At 67.5% G+C, this 12,164-nt stretch overlaps 2 protein-coding genes across 2 annotated transcripts; one reads left to right on the top strand and one right to left on the bottom strand.

Moving 5' to 3' along the window:
- Positions 1-817: 817 nt before the first annotated feature.
- AURANDRAFT_1296 (hypothetical protein) lies at positions 818-2,209 on the bottom strand (the record flags this gene model as incomplete). Its single annotated transcript, XM_009041906.1, has 1 exon — positions 818-2,209. A coding segment is annotated over one exon (1,392 nt), but the record flags the coding sequence as incomplete, so codon positions are not given.
- Positions 2,210-3,853: 1,644 nt separating this feature from the next.
- Positions 3,854-11,130, top strand: AURANDRAFT_54877 (hypothetical protein; the record flags this gene model as incomplete). Its single annotated transcript, XM_009041928.1, has 1 exon — positions 3,854-11,130. One exon carries the CDS (start codon positions 3,976-3,978, stop codon positions 11,128-11,130), a length of 7,155 nt encoding a protein of 2,384 aa, XP_009040176.1.
- Between the last annotated feature and the right edge of the window lie 1,034 nt (positions 11,131-12,164).

Genomic DNA, 12,164 nt, shown 5'->3' on the forward strand with positions numbered 1-12,164 from the left:
ACGCCGACGATGTGGCGGATGGAGTAGGTCATCGCTGGCTGGCGTCGCGGCGAGGTGCTCGACGCTGCCGCCGCCGGCGACGGCTGCGATGGTGCTTGAGCTGCACTGTGGCAGAACTGCGCCTGCGCCAAAAACCTTGTCGTTTGGGCAGCCCTCGAAGGCGGCGCTGGTCGGCGGCATCGAACCGGCCCGTCGGCGTCGGCGTCGGACCGCTTCGTCGCGCGCTGCGCTCGATTCCGTAGCGCTGCGCGGCGGCCATGGCGTCGGAGGCGGCGCCGCCGCCGGAGCTGCCGGCGGAGCTGCACGAGATCGAGGGCATGGACATCAGCGCCATCGTCAACGACACGGTGGCCGAGGCGACGAAGGACGTGCTCGGCGAGCCCGACCTCGAGGCCGGCGAGGACGACGAGGAGCTCAAGCCCAAGGGCCCGCGGCCGCTGACCGAAATGTCGGCCATGGAGCTGCTCCTGCGAGACACGCGCGCGTTCGTGCAGCAGCAGAAGCGCGACCGCGAGATGTACCGGAAGTTCCGCTGCGCCGCGGCCTGCGGCTACGGCCTCGCGTTCCTCATGATCCTAGCCCTGACGCCCTGGTACGTCGCGACGAAGATCTACCGCTTCGTCGCCTGGCTCGCGCCCGCGGCGCCGAAGCGCGACGCGCCCGTGCAGCCCCAGTTCTGGGACCCGGCGAAGGCCATCAAGCCCAAGGCGAAGATGGGCGCCGTCGTCGACAAGGCGTCCCAGCGCGACAAGAAGCGCAAGCACAAGGCGCCGCCGAAGAGCGGCCGGTCCGCGTCCGAGGTCGTAAGGTGACGTTACTCCACGGCGGGGTCCGGGTCGGCCCAGTCGATGACGAGGTGGCGGCCGTAGAGGTGGGCGCTCTTGAGCGAACTCCGCGCCGCCGCCGCGTCGCGCGGGTTGGTGAACTCGACGAACGCGAAGCCGCGGTGCCGCCCGTCGAACCGCTTCGGCAGGCGCACCTTCTTGAGGGCGCCGAAGGCCTCGAAGAGCTGCTTGACGTCGTTGACCACGACGGCGAAGGCGAGGTTGCGCACGACGAGCTTCGTCTTGGACGTTTTTTTGGCGTCGGGCGCGCGCGCGATCTTGCGCTTCGAGAGCTCCAAACCCAACGCGTGGCCGTCGAGCGGCCGCGTCGTCGCGATGGCGGCCCTCGCGTCGTCGGCGCCGTCGAACTCGAGGAAGCCGTAGCCCCGGTTGTTGCGCTCGCCGTCGGCCGCCGGCAGGGAGCACGCGCGGACGCCGAAGGCGGAGAAGTGCGCGCGGAGCGCCGCCGCCGTCGTCTTGAAGTTGAGGTTCTTGACGAAGACCGTCGCGCCCTCGTGGACCTCCTCGTCGTCGTCGGCGGCGGCGGCGTCCGGCACCGTCGACGACGGCGCCGCGGGCGCCGCGTCGGACTTCTCCGGCGCCCAGCCGAGGTAGAGGGGCACGTGGCGGAAGCGCCGGTACGCCAACTTCTTGAAGGCCGCGCGCGCCTCGCTGGGCTCCTCGAACTCGACGACGGCCGTCGTCCGCGACGGCGCCAGGAGCACGTCGTGGACGACGCCGTGGGGCGCGAACATCTTGCGGAGCTCGGCCGCGGACGCGTCCGCGGGCAGATTCTTCACGAGGACGCTCCGCCGGCTCCTCGCGTCCGCGTCGAGGTCGTAGCCCCGGTCCCGGAAGTAGGCCAGCGTCTCCGCCTGCACCGTCGCCTCCGCGAGCGCCAGGTTGACGGCCGTGCCGGAGCCCGAGGCCTTGAAGAGCTCGGCCTTGGACGCGCCGAGCTGCGCCGCGGCCGCGGCCGCGACGGCGTCGCTCCGCACGTGGCCCCGGAGCTCGCCGTGGCTCGCGGCCAGGGCCTTCTTCTTCCGCTCCTGCTCGCGGCGCTCGCTGAAGGTCCGCGGCGCGCGGTCGTCGGCGCTCGACTTCCGCTGCTTCTCGGCGGCCGCGACCGAGAGCGCGCGGCCGCGGAACGACGCGCCGTCGAGGCTCGCCGTCGCGGCCTCGGCGGCCGTCGGCAGGACGAAGGTCACGAAGGCGAAGCCCAGGGGCGCGCGCGTCTCCTTGCTCAGGGGCTGGTGCACCTCGGAGACGGTGCCGTGCGGCGAGAAGTACGCGAGGATCTCCTCCTCCGACGCGTCGTAGGGCAGGTTCGCCACGTAGAGCCGCGCGCCGGCGTCGTCGTCCTCGTCCTCGGAGTCGTCCTTGCCATCTTTTTCTTCCTCGTCGTCGTCGTCGTCGTCGTCGCTCGCCTCCTCCGCCTCCGGCGCTTCTTCGACGTCCTCCTCCTCCTCCTCCTCGACCGCCGTCTGCTTGGAGCGCAGGTAGGCGAGGTCGTCGAGGCCGTCGTCGAAGGCCGCGGCGCTCTTCGCGACGACGGGCGCCGCCGGCGCGGCGAGGTCCGCGACGTCCACCGCGGAGTCGTCGTCCGAGTCGTCGGCGGCCGCGTCGTCGTCGTCCTCCGCGTCCTCCTCCTCGGGCGCCGCGAGGTCCTCGACGCCGCCGCCGGGCCCGCCGCCCATGAGCTCGAAGAAGCGCTCGCGGCGCGTCTGCTTCGCGTCCGACGGCTTCGGCGCCTCCGTCTTCGGCTTCTTCGCGGGCGGCGCCTCGGGCTCCTCGGGCGCCGCGGGCGCCGCGGCCGCGGGTGCCGCGCGCTTGCGCTGCTCCGCGCGCGACACGCGCAACTTCGACGTGCGCCAGTAGGCCTTGTCCAGCGTCTTGATCGCCGCCGCCGCGTCGTCGGCGCTGCGGAAGCCGACGAAGGCGATGCCGCGGCTGCCGGCGCGGGCGCCCTTCTTCTTCGGGATCTGCACGTCCGTCACGTCGTAGTCGCCGAAGTGTTTTTTGAGGTCGTCGACGCCGCAGCCGGGCGGCAGGTTCTGCACGAAGACGCGCGTCGACGCCGGGGCGGCGGCCATTGTTCGCGTCGTCGCCAAGTCTCTCGGATCAGTTCACCCAAAGTTGTTGCCGTCATGTTCTCCGCGCGCGCCTCGCCTCCGGCGGCGCCATTTGATCCGCAATCGACGCGTAATTTGCGGCGCGGCCGCGCCGGCGTGCTTGTCTTTGTTCCGGTCGGTGTCGTGGGAGAGCTACGCGCGCGCGCATGTAGCGCGCCGCGTGCTGCTAGCACGTGAGGCTAGCCTCAGGCTGAGTAATCTCGCGGTCGCGGACGTGGCGTGCGAGGCCCGTCTTCCACGCGCACTTCGACTCGCAGCCCGCGACGCCGCAGGAGCCGTCGCAGACGGCGCGCCAGAGCTCCTGTGGAGGCTCCGCGACGTGAGGTGGAGCGCCTGCGCGGCGTCGACGGCCCAGAGGTCGCACGAGGCTCTCCGGGAGCTGAATCGTCATCGCCGCCCAGCTCAGCAAGAAGAGCGTCGCGGGGATGCAGCGCGGGGTTTCCTCCGGACGACGACGACGACGACGCCTGGGCCGTGTGGTACGGCATCCCCTACGGCATCATCATTCCTCCGCCGGTTTATTGGCGGCCGCTGCTACCGCGACGTCACCTGCTGGGCCTGCTGGGGCTGCTGCTGTAGCTGATGCTGATCCTCCGACATCGTCGCGCCGGGCGGCACGTTCCTCACGTTCGCGACGATCGTCGCGCGCCTCGTCGCCGCCGCGGCGACCGCGCCGCGATCGCGCGGAAGCTCGCCGTCGCCATCTTCGCGATGGAGCGCGGCGCCGAGCGCGGAGCTCCAGGGCATGAGCTTCGACGACTGGAAGTTGACCCTTCCGCGGCGCTTCCACAGCATCATCTCCCAGCGCGCGCCGCGCGCCGCGTCCACAAAGGACGAGCGGCTCGCCGGGGGTCTCCGAGCCTCGCCTCGAGGCTGAGACGAGATCGAGCTGAGGCGCCGGCGAGTCGAGCTGTCCATCTTCTCCGACGCGCCGACGCGCGCGCGCGGGTTTGCGGACACCCCGAGCACCGCAGCCGTTCCGCGTTGACGCCCGCGAACCCTAGAACTCGCGCGGCTCCATGGCCCAGCCGCCGCGCGGCCCCCCGCCGGGCATGGGCCCGCCTCCCGGCATGCGCCCCCCGCCGGGCATGATGGCGGCGATGCCCCCGCCGGGCATGGCGGGCTTCGGCGGCGCGCCGCCGCCGCCGCCGCCGCCGCCCGCGGGGGCCCCGGCCCGGCGGCGGCGCAAGGACCCGCTCAGCGAGAAGGCGCGCAAGTGGGCGAACCTGCAGAGCAAGCGCTTCGGCCAGCGGCGCAAGTTCGGCTTCGTCGACACGTACAAGGAGGACATGCCCGCGGAGCACGTGCGCAAGATCATCAAGGACCACGGCGACATGTCCTCCAAAAAATTCAAGCACGACAAGCGCGTCTACCTCGGCGCGCTCAAGTACGTGCCGCACGCGGTCTACAAGCTCCTCGAGAACCTGCCCATGCCCTGGGAGCAGGTGCGCAACGTGTCCGTGCTCTACCACGTCACGGGCGCCATCTCCTTCGTCAACGAGATCCCCCGCGTCGTCGAGCCCATCTACGCGGCCCAGTGGGGCACGATGTGGATCATGATGCGCCGCGAGAAGCGGGACCGGCGCCACTTCAAGCGCATGCGCTTCCCGCCCTTCGACGACGAGGAGCCGCCCCTGGACTACGGCGACAACATTCTGGACGTGGAGCCCCTGGAGCCCATCGCCATGGAGCTCGACGCGGACGACGACGAGGCCGTCGCCGACTGGTTCTACGACGCGAAGCCCTTAGAGCTCGAGCCCGAGTACGTCAACGGCACGTCCTACCGCAAGTGGACGCTCACCGTGCCCATCATGACGACGCTCTACCGCCTCGCGGGCCAGCTCGTGTCCGACCTCCTCGACCCGAACTACTTCCACCTCTTCGACAAGCGGTCGTTCTTCACCGCGAAAGCTTTAAACTGCGCGATCCCCGGCGGGCCCAAGTTCGAGCCCCTCTTCCGCGACGCCGACGTCGACGAGGACGACTGGAACGAGTTCAACGACATCAACAAGATCATCATCCGCCACCAGATCCGCACCGAGTACAAGGTCCAGTACCCGTACCTCTACACGTCGCGGCCCCGCGCGGTCAAGCTCGCGCCCTACCACCACCCGCCGCTCTACTACGTCAAGCCCGACGACCCGGACCTGCCGGCCTTCTACTTCGACCCCGTCGTCAACCCCATCTCCGCGTTCCGGAGCCGCGCGCGCGCGGCCGACGACGACGACGGCGGCGGCGGCGACGACGACGGCGACGACGGCTTCTGCCTGCCCGAGGACGTCGGTCCTCTACTCGCCGACGAGCCCCTCTACACCGACGCGACGGCCGGCGGCATCTCGCTCTACTGGGCGCCGCGGCCCTTCAACCTCCGGCGCGGCCGGACGCGGCGCGCGTTCGACGTGCCCCTCGTCAACGCCTGGTTCAAGGAGCGCTGCCCGCCGGACCACCCTGTCAAGGTGCGCGTCTCCTACCAGAAACTCTTGAAGTGCTGGGTCCTCAACGAGCTCCACCGGAAGCGGTCGAAGCCGTTGAACCGGAAGCACCTCTTCCGGTCGCTCAAGGCCACGAAATTCTTCCAGTCCACGGAGCTCGACTGGGTCGAGGTCGGGCTCCAGGTCTGCCGCCAGGGCTACAACATGCTCAACCTCCTCATCCACCGCAAGAACCTGAACTACCTCCACCTCGACTACAACTTCAACCTCAAGCCCGTCAAAACTTTGACGACGAAGGAGCGCAAGAAGAGCCGCTTCGGCAACGCCTTCCACCTCACGCGCGAGATCCTGCGCCTGACGAAGCTCGTCGTCGACTCCGTCGTCCAGTACCGCCTCGGCAACGTCGACGCGTTCCAGCTCGCGGACGGGCTGCAGTACATCTTCGCGCACGTGGGCCAGCTGACGGGCATGTACCGCTACAAGTACCGCCTCATGCGCCAGGTGCGCATGTGCAAGGACCTGAAGCACCTCATCTACTACCGCTTCAACACGGGCCCCGTGGGCAAGGGCCCGGGCTGCGGCTTCTGGGCGCCCGGGTGGCGCGTCTGGCTGTTCTTCATGCGCGGCATCGTGCCGCTCTTGGAGCGCTGGCTCGGCAATTTGCTCGCGCGCCAGTTCGAGGGGCGCCACACGAAGGGCATCGCGAAGACGGTGACGAAGCAGCGCGTCGAGTCCCACTTCGACCTCGAGCTCCGGGCCGCGGTCATGCACGACATCCTCGACATGATGCCCGAGGGCGTGAAAGCCAACAAGTCGCGGACGATCCTCCAGCACTTGTCCGAGGCCTGGCGCTGCTGGAAGGCGAACATCCCCTGGAAGGTCCCCGGCCTCCCCGCGCCCATCGAGAACATGATTCTACGGTACGTGAAAGCGAAGGCCGACTGGTGGACGAACATCGCGCACTACAACCGCGAGCGCATCAAGCGCGGCGCGACGGTCGACAAGACGGTCTGCAAGAAGAACCTGGGCCGCCTGACGCGCCTCTGGCTCAAGGCGGAGCAGGAGCGGCAGCACAACTACCTGAAGGACGGGCCCTACGTGTCCGCGGAGGAGGCCGTGGCCATCTATACGACGACGGTGCACTGGCTCGAGAGCCGCAAGTTCTCGCCGATCCCCTTCCCGCCGCTGTCCTACAAGCACGACACGAAGCTGCTCATTTTGGCGCTGGAGCGCCTCAAGGAGAACTACGGCATCAACTCGCGGTTGAACCAGAACCAGCGCGAGGAGCTGGGGCTCATCGAGCAGGCCTACGACAACCCGCACGAGGCGCTGTCGCGCGTGAAGCGCCACCTGCTGACGCAGCGCGCGTTCAAGGAGGTGGGCATCCAGTTCATGGACTTGTACAGCCACCTCATCCCCGTCTACGAGGTCGAGCCGCTGGAGAAGATCACGGACGCCTACCTGGACCAGTACCTGTGGTACGAGGCGGACAAGCGCCACCTCTTCCCGAACTGGATCAAGCCCGCGGACTCGGAGCCGCCGCCGCTGCTCTGCTACAAGTGGTGCCAGGGCGTCAACAACCTCGACAAGGTCTGGGACACGGACGCCGGCGAGTGCGTCGTCATGATGGAGACGAAGCTCGAGAAGGTCTACGAGAAGATCGATTTGACGCTGCTGAACCGCTTATTACGCCTCATCGTCGACCACAACATCGCGGACTACATGACGGCGAAGAACAACGTGACCGTGGCCTACAAGGACATGATGCACACGAACTCCTACGGCCTGGTCCGGGGCCTCCAGTTCGCGTCCTTTGTGTTCCAGTACTACGGCCTCGTGCTCGATTTGCTCGTGCTGGGCCTGACGCGCGCGTCGGAGATCGCGGGGCCGCCCCAGGTGCCCAACGAGTACCTCTCCTACAAGGACGTGTCCACGGAGACGCGCCACCCCATCCGCCTCTACACGCGCTACGTCGACCAGGTCTTCTTCTTATTGCGTTTCGACGCGGACGACGCGCGCGACCTCATCCAGCGCTATTTGACGGAGCACCCGGACCCGAACAACGAGAACGTCGTCGGCTACAACAACAAGAAGTGCTGGCCGCGCGACCAGCGCATGCGCCTCATGAAGCACGACGTCAACCTGGGCCGCGCCACGTTCTGGGACGTGAAGAACCGCCTGCCGCGGTCCGTGACGACGATCGACTGGGAGAACTCGTTCGTGTCCGTCTACTCCAAGGACAACCCGAACTTGCTGTTCAACATGTGCGGCTTCGAGGTGCGCGTCAAGCCCAAGTGCCGCATGCACCTGGAAGCTCTCGCCCACCGCGACGGCGTCTGGAACCTGCAGAACGACGCGACGAAGGAGATGACGGCGCAGGCGTTCCTGCGCGTCGACGAGCAGTCGCTCCGGACCTTCGAGAACCGCGTGCGCCAGGTCCTGATGTCGTCCGGGTCGACGACCTTTACGAAGATCGCCAACAAGTGGAACACGGCGCTCATCGGTCTGATGACCTACTTTCGGGAGGCCGTCGTGAACACGCAGGAGATGCTCGACCTATTGGTGAAATGCGAGAACAAGATCCAGACGCGCATCAAGATCGGCCTCAATTCCAAGATGCCGTCGCGCTTCCCGCCCGTCGTCTTCTACACGCCCAAGGAGCTCGGGGGGCTGGGCATGCTGTCCATGGGCCACGTGCTCATCCCGCAGAGCGATTTGCGGTATTCGAAGCAGACGGACCAGGGCGTGACGCACTTCCGGAGCGGCATGTCCCACGAGGAGGACCAGATCATCCCGAACCTGTTCCGCTACATGCAGCCCTGGGAGAGCGAGTTCGTCGACTCGCAGCGCGTCTGGGCCGAGTACGCGCTGAAGCGCCAGGAGGCGAACGCGCAGAACCGGCGGCTCACGCTCGAGGACCTCGAGGACTCCTGGGACCGGGGCATCCCGCGCATCAACACGCTCTTCCAGAAGGACCGGCACACGCTGGCCTACGACAAGGGCTGGCGCGCGCGGACGGACTTCAAGCAGTACCAGGTGCTCCGCCAGAACCCGTTCTGGTGGACGCACCAGCGCCACGACGGCAAGCTCTGGAACCTCAACAACTACCGCACGGACATGATCCAGGCGCTGGGCGGCGTCGAGGGCATTTTGGAGCACACGCTCTTCAAGGGCACCTACTTCCCCACGTGGGAGGGCCTCTTCTGGGAGAAGGCGTCGGGCTTCGAGGAGTCGATGAAGTACAAGAAGCTCACGAACGCGCAGCGGTCCGGCCTGAACCAGATCCCGAACCGGCGCTTCACGCTGTGGTGGTCGCCGACGATCAACCGCGCCAACGTCTACGTCGGCTTCCAGGTGCAGCTCGACCTCACGGGCATCTTCATGCACGGCAAGATCCCGACGCTCAAGATCTCGCTCATCCAGATCTTCCGGGCCCACCTCTGGCAGAAGATCCACGAGTCCGTGACCATGGACCTGTGCCAGGTCTTCGACCAGGAGCTCGACGCGCTGGAGATCGAGAACGTGCAGAAGGAGACGATCCACCCGCGGAAGTCCTACAAGATGAACTCGTCGTGCGCGGACATTCTGCTCTTCGCGGCCTACAAGTGGCAGGTCGCCAAGCCGAGCCTGCTCCACGACACGAAGGACGCCTACGACGGCGCGACGTCGTCCAAGTACTGGATCGACGTCCAGCTCCGCTGGGGCGACTTCGACAGCCACGACGTCGAGCGGTACGCGCGCGCCAAGTTCCTCGACTACACGACGGACAACATGTCCATCTACCCGTCGCCGACGGGCGCCCTCATCGCCATCGACCTGGCCTACAACCTCTACAGCGGCTACGGCGCCTGGTTCCCGGGCTGCAAGCCGCTGATCCAGCAGGCGATGGCGAAGATCATCAAGGCGAACCCCGCGCTCTACGTGCTCCGCGAGCGCATCCGCAAGGGTTTACAGTTGTATTCGTCGGAACCTACCGAGCCCTACCTCTCGTCCCAAAATTACGGCGAGCTCTTCTCCAACCAGATCATCTGGTTCGTCGACGACACGAACGTCTACCGCGTGACGATCCACAAGACGTTCGAGGGCAACCTGACGACGAAGCCCATCAACGGCGCGATCTTCATCTTCAACCCGCGCACGGGCCAGCTCTTCCTGAAGATCATCCACACGTCCGTCTGGGCGGGCCAGAAGCGCCTGGGCCAGCTGGCCAAGTGGAAGACCGCGGAGGAGGTCGCGGCGTTGATCCGGTCTTTGCCCGTCGAGGAGCAGCCGAAGCAGATCATCGTGACGCGCAAGGGCATGCTCGACCCGCTGGAAGTGCACCTCCTCGACTTCCCGAACATCGTCATCAAGGGGTCGGAGCTGCAGCTGCCCTTCCAGGCCTGCCTCAAGGTCGAGAAGTTCGGCGATCTCATCCTCAAGGCGACGGAGCCGCAGATGGTGCTCTTCAACATCTACGACGACTGGCTCAAGACCATCTCGTCCTACACGGCCTTCAGCCGCCTGATCCTCGTGCTGCGCGCGCTCCACGTCGCCCAGGACCGGACGAAGGTCGTGTTGCGGCCCGACAAGACCGTCGTCACGGAGCCGCACCACGTCTGGCCGACGCTCTCCGACGAGCAGTGGGTCAAGGTCGAGGTCGCCCTGAAGGATCTGATCCTGGCGGACTACGGCAAGAAGAACAACGTCAACGTGGCGTCGCTGACGCAGAGCGAGATCCGCGACGTCATCCTCGGAATGGAGATCGCGCCGCCGTCGTTGCAGCGGCAGCAGGTCGCGGAGATCGAGAAGCAGGCGCGCGAGCAGAGCCAGCTGACGGCGGTGACCACCAAAACCACCAACGTCCACGGCGAGGACATGGTCGTCACGACGACGTCCCAGTACGAGCAGCAGTCCTTCTCGTCGAAGACGGACTGGCGCGTCCGCGCGATCTCCGCGACGAACTTGCACCTCCGCACGCACCACATCTACGTCAACTCCGACGACGCCGGCGACGGCGGTTATACCTACGTGCTCCCGAAGAACGCGCTGGCCAAGTTCATCACGATCGCCGATTTACGGACGCAGGTCGCGGGCTACCTCTACGGCGTGTCGCCGCCGGACAACGCGCGCGTCAAGGAGATCCGGTGTATTGTGGTGGTGCCCCAGGTCGGCAACCACCAGCAGGTGACGCTGCCCCACCACCTGCCGAAGCACGACTATTTGGAGGATCTGGAACCGCTGGGCTGGCTCCACACGCAGCCGAACGAGCTGCCGCAATTGGCGCCGCAGGACGTCATCGCGCACGCGGCCGTCATGGCCCGCGACGAGTCCTGGGACGGCGAGAAGACGGCGGTGGTGACCTGCGCCTTCACGCCCGGGTCCTGCTCGCTGACGGCCTACAAGCTCACGCCCGCGGGCTTCGAGTGGGGCAAGCAGCACGCGGACCAGGCGGCCGGCAACCCGCCGGGCTACGCGCCGACGCACTACGCCAAGGTCCAGATGTTGTTGAGCGACCGCTTCCTCGGGTTCTTCATGGTGCCCGACGACGACGTCTGGAACTTCAACTTCATGGGCGTCCAGCACTCCAAGTCCATGAAGTACGACCTCAAGCTCGCGAACCCCGCGCCCTTCTACGACGAGATCCACCGGCCCTACCACTTCCTCAACTTCACGAACATGGAGGCCCTCGGCAACGACGAGGCCGACGCCCCGGGGGGGCGGGCCCCACCCCGCCCATGGCCCGGGAAATTCCGCCCTTGACGCCCGGAAGCCGAAGAGCGATCGATTCTTCCGCCTCCCGACGTTTAAAGGGTGGGGGAGGGCCCGGGCGCCGGCCCCCCGGGGCCAACAGGACCCCCCAACCCGGGAGGGACGCCCGCGCCGTGGGAGGGCCGCGTTGGCCCCCCCACCCCCCCCCCCCCGCCGCGGCGCGTTCGACGTTTCGGCGGCGCCGCCTTCGACCGTCGCCGATCCGGCCGCGACCACCCCCCCCGGTCCGAGACACCGCCCCGTAGGACCCCCCTGATATCCGAGCCCTCCCCCCTCGCGTAGGCGATGCTCAAGCTCGTCCTCGCGCTCTGCGCGACGGTCGCCGCGGCGTCTACCGACTGCGACGCGAGCGGCGTCTACCCCGACATCTGCAACCCGTTCGACGGCGGCGAGTGCGCCGACTCGACGTCGTGGAAGGCCAAAAAGGGGGGGGTCACGTGCGCGAACCTCCTCGACGGCATTACCAAGAGCAAGAAGGTGACGAAGCAGTGCAAGCTCAAGTCCGCGGACGGCGTCGAGGCCCGCGACGCGTGCCAAGTGACGTGCGACCGGTGCCCCGAGTGCAAAGACTCCGGGAACTTCTTCGTCGGCGCGGCCAAGTTCAACAGCTACAAGACCTGCGCCTGGGTCGGCGAGGACCGCGCGGGCCGCTGCGGCCTCGTCGGGGAGAAGGACGGCGACGAGTACGCCGCCTGGGAGATGTGCCCCGCGGCGTGCCACCTGTGCGAGCGCGAGTGCGCGGACGACCTCGCGTGGAACCCGAAGAAGTACGCCAAGAGCAAGGCGTTCAAGAACGACAAGATGGACGACCTCGACGACGAGGCGACGGGCAACGGCTGCGCGTGGGTCGCCGACAAGCTCGACGAGTACGATTATTCGTTCGCCGCGACAAAGCACTTCTGCAACATCAGGGGCGGGCCGGGGACGGGGAAGAAGCCCCAGATCGTCGACGCCTACGACGCCTACGAGGGGTGCGCCAAGACCTGCGGCAACTGCCACGAGGCCTTCCCGACGCCCGCGCCGTC

This window comes from Aureococcus anophagefferens (genome assembly GCF_000186865.1).
Source record: "Aureococcus anophagefferens unplaced genomic scaffold AURANscaffold_25, whole genome shotgun sequence".
Classification (NCBI taxonomy): domain Eukaryota; class Pelagophyceae; order Pelagomonadales; family Pelagomonadaceae; genus Aureococcus; species Aureococcus anophagefferens.